General features: G+C 36.6%; 1 protein-coding gene across 1 annotated transcript in view; it reads right to left on the bottom strand.

Moving 5' to 3' along the window:
• Window positions 1–17495, bottom strand: part of LOC117409518 (WD repeat-containing protein 36) — a 49863-nt gene extending 32368 nt beyond the window's left edge. The window contains exons 1-2 of the mRNA XM_034015700.3: window positions 17147–17495; window positions 15575–15602 (exon numbers count right to left, since the gene is read on the bottom strand). Of these exons, the coding sequence (XP_033871591.2) occupies window positions 15575–15602; window positions 17147–17302 (184 nt within the window). The 5' untranslated portion in view covers window positions 17303–17495. The remainder of the gene's footprint in view (window positions 1–15574; window positions 15603–17146) is intronic.
• Between the last annotated feature and the right edge of the window lie 1297 nt (window positions 17496–18792).

Here is an 18792-nt window from a genome sequence, read left to right as displayed (position 1 = left end):
ATGTTTATTTTATTAAATTGTTCCTCTTTCCAATCCACTCTGTTACTATTTCCAAAATATATTTCGGCACATTTTGAAGAGATAGCAAACAAAAGGGGAAAAAAAAAAAAAAAAGAAAACTTAGCTGTGATCTTTTGAAGCTGCGTGTTTTGCTGTCTGTGAAAAGGTATGTTTGAAACCATGACTGCCCTCCCTATGACTAGCATCACGGTCATATTTTAGTTGTGTGTAGATGGGTGACTGGTATTCCTTGAGCTACATCTTTCAGAACATGATTCTAATTTGTCTACAATTTTTCTTTATAACATTTTTTTCTGTTTGGATGCCATGTGTTTTTTTAGGTTTTTTTTTTACAAGCAGCGCCGTCTGCTGACTGTTTCTAATTAGAGCCTCTGTCCTCCCGCCAAACAGAATGTTTGAAGCATGCATATGTTATGTGATCAAGCTAAAGGGCTTTCATTGGGCAAAATGAAATCAAATTAAATAGTCTGTAGTGATTCATCTACCACCAGACGTTGAATGTACTGGCAGTCTTACACAAGTACATTTTTCAAAGCCTTCGCCACCGTGGCGAAAAACAGTTGAGCCACAGGGGAAAAGGTTTTGCTTGTGTCGACGTGGCGAGCGGGAACGTAGTGTATATGTGACCCAGGACAGCAAAATCAGTCGGAAGTCGCATATGTAGATTTTACACAGCGGCCAGATTACTGAGTGAAGTCATGAATTATCGATTTTGAGTTTTACACGTTTTTGTGTACTTAACAGTCCAAACTATCGTTTTATCAAGTTTATTTTGTGAAATAATGTCTCTATTATACTGTAAATAGACAGTTTGGTAACAACAGCGACCTATAGATTGTCAAAAGTAGCTGAAACAAAGACTAAAATCCGTACAATTCACGGAATCACAGCAACAGCGTCCTTCCACGCATACACATCATCCGGGTATCTTTTGAAAGCTGTAGTTTCCCTCTTTCCCGCCTTGTAGGTCATTAATAGACTGACATCTTATTTAGCCAATGAAAACGGTTTTAAGAAGTGGTTGCAGTGTAAACAGTTCTGCTTGTTGCTATGCGTGACGTCATTTGGCTTCTTGTAGTATCCACCGATTGGCTGAATGCCTCCACGCGCATTGACTTCTGGGACAGCGGCATTGCTGTGGTTGTGAACGCAGAGAACTTGTGATATTAAACCCCGGCAATAAATAAATAAATAAATAAATAAATAAATAAATAAATATAAAAAATCACAGGCGAATTATGTCTTTATCAAAAGAACAGGATGTTGCAAATTCTCTTAACATTTTACGATCCAGCAACATGGAATCTGATGCGACTGACAGACAGTGGATGCAGCTGGTTTCGGAATATTTTTGTGATGTGATGTGCATGCTCGTCTGAGTCTGACAGTGAGAGTGGTGATGTAGATGACCCTGATAATGTTGACAGCATAAGCGAAAGTGATCGTTTCAGTGCCGATAGTGATGACGACGCGGCTGTCATTGATGAAGTAGCTGTGGTGATGGAGAATCATGTCGCTGACATTGTTATTGATAACAATACTAGAACCGAGTTGCAAAAAATACATAATTACAGCTGTGTAAATAAGTCATCTAAATACAACTTCAAACTGAATGACGGGAAACCCTGTGTTAAGGTATTTTCTGATGAATATATACTTGACCTGAGGACATCAATGGGTTATTTGCCAGACTACGAGAAGGATCTGATTCTCTTAGGAAAAATCAGCGCCACTATCAGCAATGACAAGCTAACTACAAACTCAAAAAGAAAAGAACAGATGCCTAGAAAACACCAAAGAACAACCTACTACATACAGGGCCATCGTGTTTGCAGAGAAGCGTTTAAGTTTCTACACTGGTAAGCACTTTGCCATTGAACACTTTCTGAAAAAAATTCTGAATTTAAATTACTATGAAAATGATTTGTATTAATCTTTTTCAGCATCAGCCAGGATAAGCTGACAGCACTGCTGAAGCATTACAAACAATTTGGTTTGGTACCTCGGTACAAGAAGTCAGGAGGCAGGCAAGCAACAGATGTCAGGCTGCTTACGCGCATGCTGCAATAATTAATTTGCCTAATCAGAGCTTTTTAATGATTTTTAACTCTTAAATGGCTGGTTTCACATACCGATTAGCACTAATCCTGGACTAGCTAATGTTAACTGAGGTAAGGTAGACCAAGATATGTATTTCAGAATATGCAAATACCAAGTGAAATGTAAATAGTAAATGTAAATGTAAATAGTTCAGCACTTTTAATTTAAAAGCATTTACATTTTTGTTTAAAAAAAAAAAATCGCTATGAATTGTAAAAAAAAATGAATTTTTCTATGTTTCAATAAATTAAATAAATATTTGTATCATATAATTTCTTTGTCATATTTTGCAGAAAGGTATGAGGAGTTATTGGTGAACATTTGGTGTATGTGTCAGAATTCTAACAATGGTTGCTAAGGAAATAGCTGGAAAGTAGGTGTCCCATGTTTCAACTTAATTTTCTCAAAATGCCGTCTTCTGGCTTTGCTGATCTCCCCATTTGAGATATATCAATAAGTTTGGTATTATTTTAAAGCTTATTATATGCCCAATCCATTGCCACAATAAAACAGTTTTTGAAATTTTTGACCAAGTGACTGATTTCGCTGTCCTGGGTCACATATATAGTAATTAATTAATTTGTTTATAGTGTAACGGAGCCAGACTGCCCATCTACACACAGTACTGTTATACATACAGTTTAAGGGTAATTCCATACTATTTATAAAAAATAAAAATAAAAATAAATGTAGTTGCACATATTCCCAAAAGATGACCAAATCCAATATACCGATCTGAACCAAAAACAAACAAAAAAATATTTTAGTGACGTACTTCAGCAAGCACCAAGGAAAGTGTCTCCCCTTGTCGTACATACGCAACGCAGGGCTTGTCAAAACACAATACAATGAACATACACACTGACAAGAACACCATAATGTCACATGGTACACAACAGGCTGATTTACTAACTGGCGCAAGCCGGGGCTATTCAACGAAATGACGCGAATACCAGTGTTTGAAATGTACTATTGCAGCATGCACGTTCTTTAAGCATAATAGCAAAACTGTCACAAGTCAAAGAAAAGAAAGAATATGAATTGACAATTGAATAATTATTTAGCACATGCATTGCGTCTGGCATCATTATAAATTTCTAGCATTGCTTCGAGGCGAATACCCCGGAAATGCTATATCAATTCTATTATTATTATTTATTTCTTAGCAGACGCCCTTATCCAGGGCGACTTACAATTGTTACAAGATATCACATTATACATTATTTCACATACAATTACCCATTTATACAGTTGGGTTTTTACTGGAGCAATCTAGGTAAAGTACCTTGCTCAAGGGTACAACAGCAGTGTCCCCCCACCAGGGATTGAACCCACAACCCTCCGGTCAAGAGTCCAGAGCCCTAACCACTACTCCACACTGCTGCCATAACACCGACATGGTCGATTCACACAGGAGTAAAAAGACACAGGACGCTTCAGTTTGAAATTTTACAAAAGGTCCCGATGCCCTGTAAAAATAAAATCGGAGGACCTCTGAGAAATGATATGGTATTAAAAGAAACTGATGATTTGGACGGAATTACATTTCACCGATGTGGTAAAAATTCGGAAACCTGTTTATGTGGTTCTTTTTAGTCGTGTGCGAATCGGGCCTTATGGGTTATCTTCATTCACATAGAAGCTTATTGGGTGATTATTTCCCCATCAGCCTGTTTTATGAAGAAATGTATAGTGCAAACAGATATAATAAGGACATTTCAAGGCCGTACACAGCTGTGAGGCACCCAAGGCACGGGCCTCAGTAAAAAATCATTCTAATAATTATTTATTTAGGCCCTTTTACATGTTGCTTTTAGGTGCAGGGTAGCCTATATTTGTATTGTATTGCATTTTTTGAGGTACATTATTATTATTTATTTCTTAGCAGACGCCCTTATCCAGGGCGACTTACAGTTGTAAACAAAAATACATTTCAAGAATCACAGTACAAGTATTAATACAATTAAGAGCAAGATAAAATATAATGACTTTGGTTCTAGCAAGTACAAGTATATGACAAAATACGATTCAATAACAGAGCAGATAACATTGTCAGTGATAGTTACATCAGGATATAATTAAATACAAAATACTACAGATTAAATAACACTTGTGACAAATTACAGTACTCTGTAAAGTACAGGATTAAATGTAGTAAAATAGGGAGCAGATAAGAGCAAGTAAAGCGCATTAAGGAAGAGTGATAAAGTGTCCAGAGGGAAAAAAGGAGTTCTACAGGTGCTGCCTGAAGAGGTCAGTCTTGAGGAGGCGCCGGAAGGTGGTCAGGGACTGGGCAGTCCTGACATCTGTAGACGCATTATGGATAGACTTGCTCCTTTTCAATGTTTATTTTTCAGTGGCTTACAAAAATACTGTAATAAAATTACCTTTAAGAGTAAATTATTGATTTTTTTAGCCACTTTCAGTTCTTTATTGATCATGAAACCGGTTAATTCAGGGTTTTCAAAATAAACCAGTGACCAGCGTAATCTATACGCTAAAACGATATTTGCCCCGGCTACTTTTATTTAAAAATATTAAGATTATTTTTAGGTATTATCGGAAGGCGATACATAGTACATAACAGCTATACATACATTGTTATGAGATATTGGAAAGGCATGCTGGGATATCAGCTGAGCCATTGTCAGTTGACAGCAAAGACGAATGAGAGAGGGAGATCTGAGGAGGAGGAGGAAGAAGAGTTTGGAAAGACAGCACGCCAAAACTTTAGAAATAAATCTGGGTCAGACTCCAACACCAATAGGCACTAACATTTGTTCTAGTTGCATTATTTTTACTTTTAAGTATACAGTAATCAGTTGCATATCCACCCTAACCGTTTATCCGCCATGATCAATCTCTTCAGCAACGTTAGTTTATTATTGAACACAGAAGATTAGTTCAGAGACTGGAGAGCCTATCAAGGTTTTCGTACACTGTGTTGTACGTGATCCGTGCGCTGCCATTGCTGGTAGGGTCACGTGAGCTGTTCACTGTGTTGATATGTAAATAAATCCTTGTATCAACTTCAACCTTCGTCTCGATCTCCTGCCTGTTACAAGCATTAATACCCTGTATCTTTCTAAACAAGGTATTTAGCGCCCTAATAAAAGCTAAATCTTAAAACAATAATTGTTACAGCTGTGTACAATGGTATTTAAAACAAGATTCATTTATCCACCTTTTTACTTATCCGCCCTTACTCTGGTCCCACCGCAGTCGCATACGCAAAGTACTACTATATTTAGAAATCTTGTCAAAAACAGTGTATGTCATGAAAAAAAAAAAAAAAAAAAAAAATTGGTATTTGTGACATGTACCTTCAACGTGTATTGTTGCGCTCTCATTAAATCCAAAATAACAACATTAATTAATTACTCCCCCTTCTTGTGAATATCAGAATATGATATGTCACAGTTTGTGGTAAAAATGTATTTAATTAATTAGACATTTAGCAGACGCTTGTATCCAAAGTGACTTGAGACTAGGGGGTGAACTATGTATCAACAACAACTGCTGCGGCTGCAGAGTCACTTCCAATAGGACCTTGTTTATTTTATGTCTCATCCAAAGGACGGAGCACAAGCAGGTTAAGTGACTTGCTGAGGGTCACACACAGTGAGTCTGGCTGAGTCGGGATGTGAACCGGGAACACCCTGGACCACCAAGCCGCAACTAAACACTGTGTTAACTGTGCAACAGGTTTGCCAGAGGCTTTCCTACTAATGCAATATGCCTCACTGAATCACACCATCATCAGCATAGCTGGTCACAAATTACTCAAACTGCAGTGATGAAACCCGTTGTAGAAGTGTTCCAATGAAGAATCTGAGTCAGATATATACTTTCAAGGCAAGTGACTAACTACTGTATTTGTTAAGACCCAGGAAAAATAAAGGAGCAAGCCTACAGAAAGCATGGATTACTGTGGTGCTATAGCAGGGCTCGAAATTAATGGTGGCCATGCAACAACTGTGCGAGTACCCTTCTAAATTCCAGCAATGCTCATCAAAGTCTATTCACGGCAATTCTGTCCGCAGTGCCCTTTTTGCTACAGCAGCTACAGACACCTGTACCCACCAAATTAGTAAGTGTTTGGATCCAAACAATAACACGATTACTTGATTTGCATGGTTAAGCCACATCAGTGAAAACTAGTGGTGCAACAATTAATCTATGCATAGGCCTCTACATCCGCGTTGGATACACCCCCTGTAAAATAAGTTGAGTTGCTTCACTGGTGAGTCTATGCAATTTTTTTATGCACTAAAAAAAGTGACATGAACACAGCATATACCTTTTTATGTTATGCATAACCATGTCAAAAGAATGCATTAAATCATTAAATCTACAGATTACTTTCTTTTGTTTCAAAGAATGCTTTGTTTGGATTATATGGCAATATTATATAAAAAGAAGCTGAAATTTAGTATGATACTTAAATTAAACAGGATTTGTGGGATTAATTCAAATGTTTTGCTTTGACATAAAATGTTAACAGTAATGACCAACCATAGTTCAGATAGAAATGACTTCTACGAAAATATAGTATTTATTAATATTACAATGTTAAAGGGACATCCGATACAGATGCACGCATCTTTTCAGTTGTTAAAAACTCAAGTCCTTTGTATTTCTTTTTTTTTAATAAATTCAAAGTGTTTTAATTTGAATGTAAGTTGTGCCTTTTTGTTTAAAGGGTACATAAGGACCTTTTTATTTTATTGTGTTACATGTCCCCATGTGTTGCTACAACTGTTTACGTAAGGTGTGTGTATTGTTTTATTTTTTTTTTATAATTTTGACCACTTTTTTAAACTTTTAAATTGTATTCCCTGCCTCAAGATGGCTTCACATGTACCTCTTAGAACTACATTTCCCATCATCTTCCTGCTCACATATGTAACTGAGATGGATTTACCAGTGAGCAGGAGGATGATGGGAAATGTAGTTCTGAGAGGTCCATAGGCAGGGAATGTCATTTAAAAGTTTAAAAAAGTGGTCAAAATGTAAAAAGAATTAAAACACACACCTTACGTAAACAGTTGTAGCAACACATGGGAACATGTAACACAATAAAAAGGTTCTTATGTACCCTTTAACTATTACGCACAACAGTGTTTTTAGTTATTGGATCTTCTGTTTTAAAAAAATAAACTAATGTTTGTTATTTTGAAAAATAAAACGTCAATGCATCGATTATCGTTGATAAATGCCTATACGATAATTGAATAAGAAATTAAGGTGTCAATTGCACTACTAGTGAAAAACTAAAACTACCTTTTCAAGCACATTGATTTGTACCACACGTAATAATGCCATCTTTAAAAAAAAAAAAAAAAGGAAAAAATAAACACAAGTTTAAGGTCTTGCACAACCTGCAAAATAATAGCAAAACGTAATCATTTTTTTCAGGTCAGTAGTTTAGATAGGTTTAAGAAATGTACTTATAATTGGTTTTCTTTCAGGTTAAAAAAAAAAAAAAAATGTACTGCAACTAACTTTAATATGGTTCAATTGTCATTATCCCCTTATTTTCATTTCCTTGTACCTACCCCAACAAAACCAAAAACGGTAGGAAATACTATTCTACATTGTATTACAGTGTTTGCTATCATTATTTGTCCATCTCAGGGCATTTTCAGGACAGTCCATTCGTTCATATATACAGACGTGCTCAAATTTGTTGGTACCCCTCCACAAAAAACGAAGAATGCACAATTTTCTCTGAAATAACTTGAAACTGACAAAAGTAATTGGCATCCACCATTGTTTATTCCATATTTAAGAGAAATCAGACTTTGCTTTTGATTTTTTATTCAACATAATATTGTAAATAAGAAAACAAATGAAAATGGCATGGACAAAAATGATGGGACCGCTAACCTAATATTTTGTTGCACAACCTTTAGAGGCAATCACTGCAATCAAACGTTTTCTGTAGCTCTCAATGAGACTTCTGCACCTGTTAACAGGTAGTTTGGCCCACTCTTCCTGAGCAAACTGCTCCAGCTGTCTCAGGTTTGATGGGTGCCTTCTCCAGACTGCAAGTTTCAGCTCTTTCCATAGATGTTCGATAGGATTCAGATCAGGACTCATAGAAGGCCACTTCAGAATAGTCCAATGTTTTGTTCTTATCCATTCTTGGGTGCTTTTAGCTGTGTGTTTTGGGTCATTATCCTGTTGGAGGACCCATGACCTGCGACTGAGACAGAGCTTTCTGACACTGGGCAGTACGTTTCGCTCCAGAATGCCTTGATAGTCTCGAGATTTCATTGTGCCCTGCACAGATTCAAGGCACCCTGTGCCAGGCGCAGCAAAGCAGCCCCAAAACATAACCGAGCCTCCTCCATGTTTCACTGTAGGTATGGTGTTCTTTTCTTTGAAAGCTTCATTTTTTCGTCTGTGAACATAGAGCTGATGTGACTTGCCAAAAAGCTCCAGTTTTGACTCATCTGTCCAAAGGACATTCTCCCAGAAGGATTGTGGCTTGTCAATATGCATTTTAGCAAATTCCAGTCTGGCTTTTTTATGTTTTTCTGTCAAAAGTCGAGTCCTCTTGGGTCTTCTTCCATGGAGCCCACTTTCGCTCAAAAAGCGACGGATGGTGCAATCAGAAACTGACGTACCTTCACCTTGGAGTTCAGCTTGTATCTCTTTGGCAGTTATCCTTGGTTCTTTTTCTACCATTCGCACTATCCTTCTGTTCAATCTGGGGTCGATTTTCCTCTTGCGGCCGCGCCCAGGGAGGTTGGCTACAGTTCCATGGACCTTAAACTTCTTAATAATATTTGCAACTGTTGTCACAGGAACATCAAGCTGCTTGGAGATGGTCTTGTAGCCTTTACCTTTACCATGCTTGTCTATGATTTTCTTTCTGTTATCCTCAGACAACTCTCTCCTTTGCTTTCTCTGGTCCATGTTCAGTGTGGTGCACACAATGATACCAAACAGCACAGTGACTACTTTTCTCCATTTAAATAGGCTGAATGACTGATTACAAGATTGGAGACATGTGTGATACTAATTAAAGAAACTAATTAGTTTGAAATATCACTATAATCCCATTATTTATTATCTTTTCTAAGGGGTACCAACAAATGTGTCCAGGCCATTTTAGAATATCTTTGTAGAATAAGCAATAATTCATCTCTTTTCACAGCTTCTTTGCTTTATTCTATGACATACCAAAGGCATGCAAGTATACATGATAAAATAGCTTTTAATTTCATCACTTTTCAGGAGGAATGAAGCATTATTTCAATGAGCTGTAAGGGTACCAACAAATTTGAGCACGTCTGTATGGTGTGTGAACCGGATGTTTACAATATCTGGCAAGGCATATTGAAAGATGACAGCTATTGATGTGTTGCTCTGATTTGTAATATAGCATGTTTTAGATTATTACATATTGCTGTGGAAGAAAGCACTGGGGAGTAGTGTTCTGCAATACCTCATTTCGGGAGTATCGATACGATACCATACACAGTATCATGATATTCAATACTATCACGATACTTTGGATCTTATATCCATTACATGTTAAATGGCTACCAAATTAATTTTTTTGAAAGTACAAAGTGCATAAGAGGCTAATACACAGTTAATGCTACAGACTATCATTTCTCCCTACACCCCTTCTCACCCCTCCACCAGACTAGCTGTACCCCCCAAGCTCAATATGACTTCCAGATATTTTCAATCACACGTGTTCACTGGCAGTGTCACAGTGTGATTTTTCCGTCTGTGAGTACCATGCCAACTCAAAAACGTTTAAAAACAAAGAAGGAAACAGAGCTGTCTAAATCGGCAGCGAAGTGTTCTAGGGTTGACCTAATGTTCAGGTAAGAAATGGGTGTACAACAATTCGTCCCCGACAATAATAATAATAATATTAACGTCAATTTCCAGTTGTCAAGTACTGCAGAAAGGACGAGATTAGACAGAACTAAATTGAATTGTGAAAGAACGGGCGTAAAATTGCAGTACTTTAAAATGCACCAGTGCAATACACATTCTAACTCCTTTCATGTCTTCAATATATATTACTAATTCATATAGACATTTCAATGACCGTTGTAGTCTTGTAATTCTGTGTTATTCCCCCCGAAACACCAACGCTAAAATTGAACACACAACAGGTAGATAATTATTGTTTTGCTGAAATTCCTACACCAACCCCCCCCCCCCCCCCCCAAAAACTGAGCAAGTAGCTATGACATGGTTCAAGTAGCAGCTCTGTCTGCGTTATGAAACGAGTAGGAGAGATAGTGAACAAAACACAATCTTGAGAAGTGTATCGATTTCTGTTTTCATTTGTGTTTGTGTAATACATTGTCACTACCTTACATAGTTCTGCTTTTTAACCAGTAAAACGGGTGCTTTCACGAAAGGGGTTAGAATGTGTATGCTTTAAAACAGCATGCCTTTTTTTCCTGAATTGAGTGTCCAGCAGTACACCATAACAAACTGTAAATCCTTTACAACCGTACATTTCAAGAACTGTGAAACTATACAAAGTCTCTCAAATGTAAACATCTAACAGCTGTTCATCACTGTGGTGCAGAGCACTCTCCTTTGCCTGACGAAGTTTCTATTCAATTTTTTTTTTGTTTGTACAGGTTTTGTAACAGCGGTTAGCAAATTACAGTTGAGCAGACATTGCAGACCACTATCATTATTAAACTCCAGCCATGGGTAAATCTTCAGACAGTTTGCATGAAAATCTTTTCATTATGAAAGTTTGTTGTTTTTAAATTGGATTTTTTAAATACCATTTTATTTTTACAATGAAAAATTACCTATATTTTTATTCTTGTAACAATTAGTGTGTGAATCACTCAGAAAATATTGATTTGTGTTTGTTTGAATTAAAATTTCATCAACACAATAGGCTTTGTTTTATGAATGCGTATGAAATCACCTTGGTGCCCTTGGGATAGATTTATGTTTTGCCCCCTAGAACTGCCTTGGTGCCCGAATCTTCACGCCCAATGAAGGCAACATTGCCTTGCCCTTCATGACCCTAACTTCATGCCCTGTGTATCTTAGATTTGATTTTACTCTTATAGGTAACCATACTCGCATTTTTTGTAATTGCTTTTATTTGATTTATTTGAAAATAAATAAATAAATAAATAAATAAATAAATAAATAAATAAATACAATTAAATATGCTATTGCAGGGTTAGCAACTAACAAAATTGTGGCAGACGACCCCGTCACAAATGTGCCACTCTGGGTTTTGTCATACTGGACACAAACTTCGTATTACATCATATTTTCTGAAGGCGTAAACTACTGCAGCCAGTCAAATTGTAAAAGCCAGGTTACTTGAAAAGTATGCTGTCTCTTTGTCATATTCCTTGTGTTTGTGAATCGTCGTCTTTTTTTTTTCTTTTTGTGGTGGGGGTATAAAACGCAACATTTTTGAAAAATTACTTTACACTTACAATTAGTAGCGTATTGCACCTTTTGAAGTATTTATCGCCATAGTTTAATCAGTATTATAAACTAAATCTACTTTTTAGACATCAAAAACAGTATACAAACGTCAAAACAAAATAGCTCAAGTGAATAGCTACTTCCTCACATTGTTTCTTTGAAACGGACCACATGGAATTGTTGTTTTAATATTTTACACTAAATCTTGTAATACGAATACATTAGTAAATACAAAGTTAAGCAATCATCCCTTAAGTCTATATAGTTTAAAATACTTTAATATCTTAAAGATCAACCTACCAAATAAGTGTGTTCTGTTCAAGCAATTGGGCTTTTTCATTCTTTTTCATTCAAAAATAAATACATAATTGAAAAATGAAACGTAATGTGAGGAAATGGCCATTTTGATACTGTTTTGATGTCTAAAATGTACATTTTGTTTTCACCTAAAGTGCAGTTAAACCACGGTGATGAATAAATGAAGCGCTTAAGTAATCACAGACAAAATTCAATGAAACGCGGATGCATTTGCATATCTGAAAATACACAGTAATGCAAAATTCAGCATGACAGGGGAGATGAAGGGAGGTTTCAGTTCTGAGTGGCTGTTTTGTAAGCATTATGAATGCTTGTTCATCACTGCTACACCCCCTTTAGAAATGTGATTTTTCCTGTATTTTTTAAACGTAAGCCTGTGAACATGAGTATATCTGTACACATTTTTTCACCCACAGAACTATTGAGACACAGACATCAGTTTGTCCTCATCCGTCTTAATTTGCCTCGGTCGAATGGGCAACCCTCTTTTGGCAGTTACTAGCTCAGCAGGTCATAACTTGCCACGACTCTGTTACACTGAAATTTCCATGAGTTTCGCTTTTGTCTGACTCAGACTTTCACTTTTTTTTGTACACTTTCAAACCAGTAAAATGAATGACATTTCTAATGCTGCAGTTCATGGGAGGAGCCATATTAAGATTAAAACACAAACTGATGATTAACATCAATAAAAAAAGTATGCTATTAAAAATGTTAATTTTAAAGCATTTATGCAGTAATACCTACTACACTTTGGTAGGGATGTGCTTTAGGTAAATTTCTATGAACGTTTAAACTCTTTGCAATGGCAGCATTTAAACCATATCTACACACACAGTCACATACACTTTATATACATACATATTGAACACATTTTCAAATAGTATAATGTTTTTAGAATAGGTGTGTTTCTTAAATGTTTATTTAACAACAACAAAACAGGAACCTATTATGTTTTTTTTTTTTGTTCTAAGTAACTTTGCCCCAAAGTATAAGTTTGCCCCAAAGTTTAAAACAAATAATAATAATTAAAAGAGATGAACACCACCCACTGTACAGCACCAAGCGAAAGCGAGTTGTGCTTACAATTGAAAAAAAGTTGGAAATACTTTCACTTCTGGAAAGTAATTACCAGGGATAAAATAGCACAATATGTTGGATTTTTAAAGAGCACTGTGATATTAAAAAGTCTTTGATAATAGCGGTGGGATTTTTTAGATCTATTGTTGCTCGAGATGAGTACTTGAGCATTACAATTTCCGAATGCTCAAATCAAACGCCACTCTCCTCTACATACTGTACTAGTGTATATAAACCTCCCAAACATTGCCACAAGTCCTATTTTAAATGCCAAACTAACATACAATCAAGTAATATATTAAGTAATTAATGTAATATATGCCTTCTTGTGCAGTTAATTGTATATGGTCAAGTATTACTAAATAACGTAAAGTATTCAAATTCACGTAGCCACACAACTTTACATTAAATTGTAAAAAGACATGACTGGCCTACCTGTTTGAAGTGTGCCTCACTTTAGTGATAACGTGATCACGCCCAATGTTCGGCCAAATATATGTGAAGCATTGAACTTGTGTTTTTGTGGTACGGCAATTTTGTTTGGCATAATTATTTACATACCATGGTTTTCTCGTCCGCTCCTCAAAATACTTCCAAATGTGGCTTCCTTTGTTTAGATATGCCATTTTAAATACAGAACAAACTCTGAAAAAAACGCTTGGTTTCTTTTGTTTAGAGATGCCATTTTAAGAAAAAAACCGCTGGTCATTAACATTATTTAACCCCACCGTGGAATTGATACCATACCACACCTACTACAGGCATAAACACACAGTGCACCAATGAAGCGCCAAATCGACCGAGAATAAAACCCGCCCCAGTGTCAATCTTTCTGTTGCACCAATTTGAAAAGCTACTTGGAGGCAATTGCCAAACCCCTTCCTTTTTATAATATCCGCCCTTACTGTGGCACTAGAGCAGTCTCATACGTGACGGACTACTGATGATAAATTACTAAAGCATAAAAAAAAAGAATTTGGTGACATTTGCCATGTGACCGGTTATACGTCTAGCATATTATGAAACGTTTTATCACTTGTTTAGAGTTTATACGTTTAAACGTTTAAAATTCCCAACCCTACACCTTGGCACTCACTTCTACAACTTCATTCATTTTTTTTTTTTTTTTTAAACATTTATAATTAACTCCAAGTGCGTAAGTCTCAGTTTCAACTGTGAAGAGAAGACTTCAAGCTGCAGGTTTGACAGGTCGAGTGGCAGTAAGAAAGCCATTGCTAAGATGGCAAAATAAGAAAAAGAGGCTTGCCTGGGCCATGAACACCGCCAGTGGACTACTGAAGACTGGAAGAAGGTCTTATGGACCGATGAATCAAAATTTGAAATCTTCGGTTCATCACGCAGGGTTTTTGTACGCCGTCAAGTAGGCGAAAGGATGGTTCCTCGGTGTGTGACACCAACTTTGAAACATGGAGGAGGAAGCGTGATGGTCTGGGGCTCTTTTGCTGGATCCAGAGTCGGCGACTTGCACAGAGTGAGTGGCACCCTGAACCAAAACTGCTACCACAGCATTTTGCAGCGCCATGCAATACCCTCTGATATACGCCTAGTTGGTCAGGGGTTCATCCTACAGCAAGATAATGACCTAAAACATACCTCCAGGCTATGTCAGAACTACCTTAGAAGAAAAGAACAAGACGGTAGGCTTCAAATCATGGAATGGCCAGCACAGTCTCCAGACTTAAACCCCATCGAGCTGGTTTGGGATGAACTGGACAGAAGGGTGAAAGCAAAGCAACCTACAAGTGCAACACATTTGTGGGAACTTCTGCAACAGTGTTGGGAAGAACTTTCCGAACAATATTTGATTTCCATTGTAGAAAGAATGCCACGAGTGTGTTCGGCTGTTATATCTGCAAAGGGTGGCTACTTTGATGAGTCAAAAATTTAGATTAAATTTTGTTAAACAAAACGATTCCATGATTTATTTTTTATCTCCAATTGTTTATTTGTTCTATGCTTTAATTTCAGAGTACATTGAGACATTAAACTGCGTAAATTTCAATAAAAACTGGAAAAATGGAGGTGTTCTAAAACTTTTGATCAGTAGTGTATATATATTATAGATAGATAGAGATATACATATACACACTAAATACAGTAATCCGTCGTGTATCCGCCAGTCACATAGCCTCCCTAACCACCCTTTATCCGTCATGGTCAGCTTCTTCAGCAATGTTAGTTTATTATTGAACAGACAAGATTCGTTCAGAGATTGTAGATCCCACCAAAGATTTTGTACACCGTGTTGTATGTGCTCTGTGCGCAATAATTTCTGGTAGTGTCACATGAGCTGTTCAGTGAGTTGATATGTAAATAAATCCTGTTCGTCTGTGGGGCTTATTAACTTCATCCTCCGTCTCTATCTCTCCTGCCTGTCACTAAGCAGCGAATGCACGCACCCGCAAGGCTACTCTCACAAGCATTAATACCGTGTATCTTTCTAAACAAGGGATTTATGGGAGCTCCCTAATAAAAGCTGAATCTCAAAACAACAGGATTCATATTCGCCCTTGCTCTGGTCCCATCGCAGTCGGATACGCGACGGACTACTGTACATTAAAAAAATATTATAATAATATGAACTTACTGACTGCAACAATCCCAAGCTTCTTTACCTGTTAAAAAAAAAGAAAGAAATTTAAAGTCATAAAACAATGTACATGTTTACTACAAGTGCACCGATCATCGGAATCGCTGTCATCATCATCACCATGACGATCAGCTTTGCCGCCCTTCTCAATGAAGCAGGTAACACAGACGGTATTATTGCACACGGTAGAAATACATGTGATTGAAAGGTCGTGTTCTTAGGTGTTTGTTGTTGTTTTTTTCACCCTCACGAGACTTAACCATGCAAATCCCGTAATCATGTTATTGTTGGGATCCAAACACTTCCTAATACAAGCGTCTCTAGTTGCTGAAGCTGAAAGGGCGCTGCGGCCATATGGCCGTGAATAGACATACATTTTGAGGGGGACCCACAGCAACTGCCGCCGTTAATTTCGAGCCCTGGTACTTTATATAAATGTTTAGGTTCGGTGAACATATCACATACCATTTTATTTACCAGTGTTACACATTTGATTTGCTGTTTGTATTTTAACAGATAATACATTCTTTTAGAAGTGCACTTAGGGGAGAATGTATTGCCTGTCAAAATACAAATAAGCAAAATGCTTGTGCGATGTGTTAACCTTAAAATATTTTTTACGCCACTGTTAAGTAGATGTAGAAAGGTGAGTGTAAATGGGGCTACTCTGTCTGAATAACAAAACTACATTTTTACGAAATAGGAGGGTGAGACAGGGAGCACGATGCAAGAGAGATGCGTTTAAGAAATAGGAGGGCGAGACAGGGATCACGATGCAGTTTTTCAATATGCATATTTGAAATTATAGTAGGTGTACTAGCAAATAGTGTTTTCTCTGTAGCCAGGAACTGCTATGACAGGTATCACCAGAACAATTCTGACAGACTAAGAAAGGCTCCGGCTAAAAATATCTTAAACATTTAAAAACTGCACACCTCAATAAAAACACTTGTAATTTAATTGTATAATAAATCACAAGAAAACACGTATATCCTGTGGTATTCTGTATTTGGGTCATTAGTGCTGATAGAGTTAGGTTAACTATTGCTTTAGTTTTTAAAATAGTAAAACAATTTAAAAGTCACTTCTAAATTTATGACAGTGACCTGAAACTTAGGTATTTATTCTAATTAACTGGATTAACATTTGCACGCTCAGACATGTAATCACCACACTTCCCTCGCGAAAGACTTACACCCCACAATGCATTCGGGGTTTCAATGACATTTTCATGTTGATGCGTCTCTGAGTCAGACCTGTGTCTGTGTGTGTATGTCACCAAACACCCACACTCGAGAAATATTTAACCCAGCCTCTTAATTTTTAATTTATACTTTTCAAGATACCGTGACTTAAATTGTGCACCTGAAAGACAGATGTGGTACTGATAATAAGCACAGAATGAAGCAACACGACTAGCATCACTGATATCTACGGTCCATGACCTATCAACACATGGTGACGTCCGGGATTGTACGGACTGCGTTATGTTTACCATTTTGTATCATTTACCGCCGTTACGTTTAACTATTTTCAGTCGAAAATACGATCACTTTTACAAATACTCACGTTGTAAGTATGGAAGCATTTTCCCACAGCAGTGACCACGTAGAATTCACGGTGCCTCTTGTGATAGCGAACCACATGGGGCAGATGGTTGGAGTACAGCCCCAAAGCTCTAAAGCCAGAGAATATAGCGCTTCCTTTCCTGTGTCCGACAGACATCTCTCACAAGCAGTTACGATACTCTATATCCACATGAAAAACACAAACCTGACTGGCTTTGTTATTTTTTAATAATTGTGAAACATTAAAAGCACGTCTTTACAACCACACTCAGTCTTACTAGCGGCACGTTTAGTTGTTGTACCGGACAAATAGCTCCTTCCGCTCCCTCGAGCTCTCAACTTTGGTTCCTCCTGTATAACGACAGAAGTAAACCACCAGGAAAAAAGCTCTCAATTTAGAAGTACCGCACTGTTTTGAAAGTATACCGGTGCATTTTGTGTATTCGTTTATAACATTGATGGATTCATATATAAACACGATAAAGGAAAAAACACAGTTTTACACCTCAATAACCCATTAAATGAATAAAAAGGGAGACCGATTTAACATGCAAAAGCCAGTATGACTCCATGCATATCTTGCAAAGCAATGTGATATCAAAGTATACAGGTGTCCCAATATAAATATACGTTTTACCTTTAGGAATACAGATATCCTGCAGGATAACCAGTTTCTTATTTAGGAAATGTCAGCTAATCGTCTCCAATTGCATATATCTATATTATAAAAATATATTCTTTTGGTTAATATATAGGCCTGAGCAGAACTGTGCTGAAGACGTTTACCAGCTAGTTGCAATCATAAAAAAATGTGTTTTTTTTCACGACAACTCTACATTAAGCACCTTTGCAACTGCTATTTTGTTTCTGATCTGCAATTTACTAACGTACAGTTGTAGAGGGGGAAGAAATTATTGTTGCACATCCCTAATGGTCAATTCAGACAATCTGGTTTTAGATTAGTTAAAATAACTTTAAATATGACATGTTTCTAGCAGTGCATTACATTTTCTAAAAATGTAGACACAAATGTATTTCACGTATCCCTTAAAATGTAAATCAATATTTTTTATCGGTTCCGGTATTATAACTTTAAATTCAGATCAGGTCATATGCAGGTGTAAGTCATGTTGAGTCACCAAGGCTTTTTTCATTCTATGTGCTTTGCCTCGTTTGCATATTAGGGTGAGTTCAGTTAGGTGCAAGTTTAAGCAAGCAATATAAAACTATATTATACTGTAACTATTAAATGGCATAAACAAACTTCATAAAATGCGTATTGTAATTGTACGTTTTTAATGTTCCACTTAGATGGCTTTTTAATATATATATATATATATATATATATATATATATATATATATATATATATATATATATATATATATAATCATTAATACTGGCCAGCTGTTCACTATTCCTGACACCAGACAGCGTGAACACCTGATCAGTGTTATTATTTAGTTGGGAGATTCAGTGTAAATTAGGGTTATATATTACTAATGAACATGTTTTAGCAACTTTTAAATATTGATAACGGAAATACTAATTTTACAAAATAAAAAATATCTTGAATAAACCAACACACATGTTTATTCAAGATGCTTTTTTATTTTGTAAGATTTGTATTATCACAATGATTCGAAT

This window comes from Acipenser ruthenus, chromosome 1, assembly GCF_902713425.1.
Source record: "Acipenser ruthenus chromosome 1, fAciRut3.2 maternal haplotype, whole genome shotgun sequence".
Classification (NCBI taxonomy): Eukaryota; Metazoa; Chordata; class Actinopteri; order Acipenseriformes; family Acipenseridae; genus Acipenser; species Acipenser ruthenus.
This window is presented reverse-complemented; position numbering and strand designations above follow the sequence as displayed.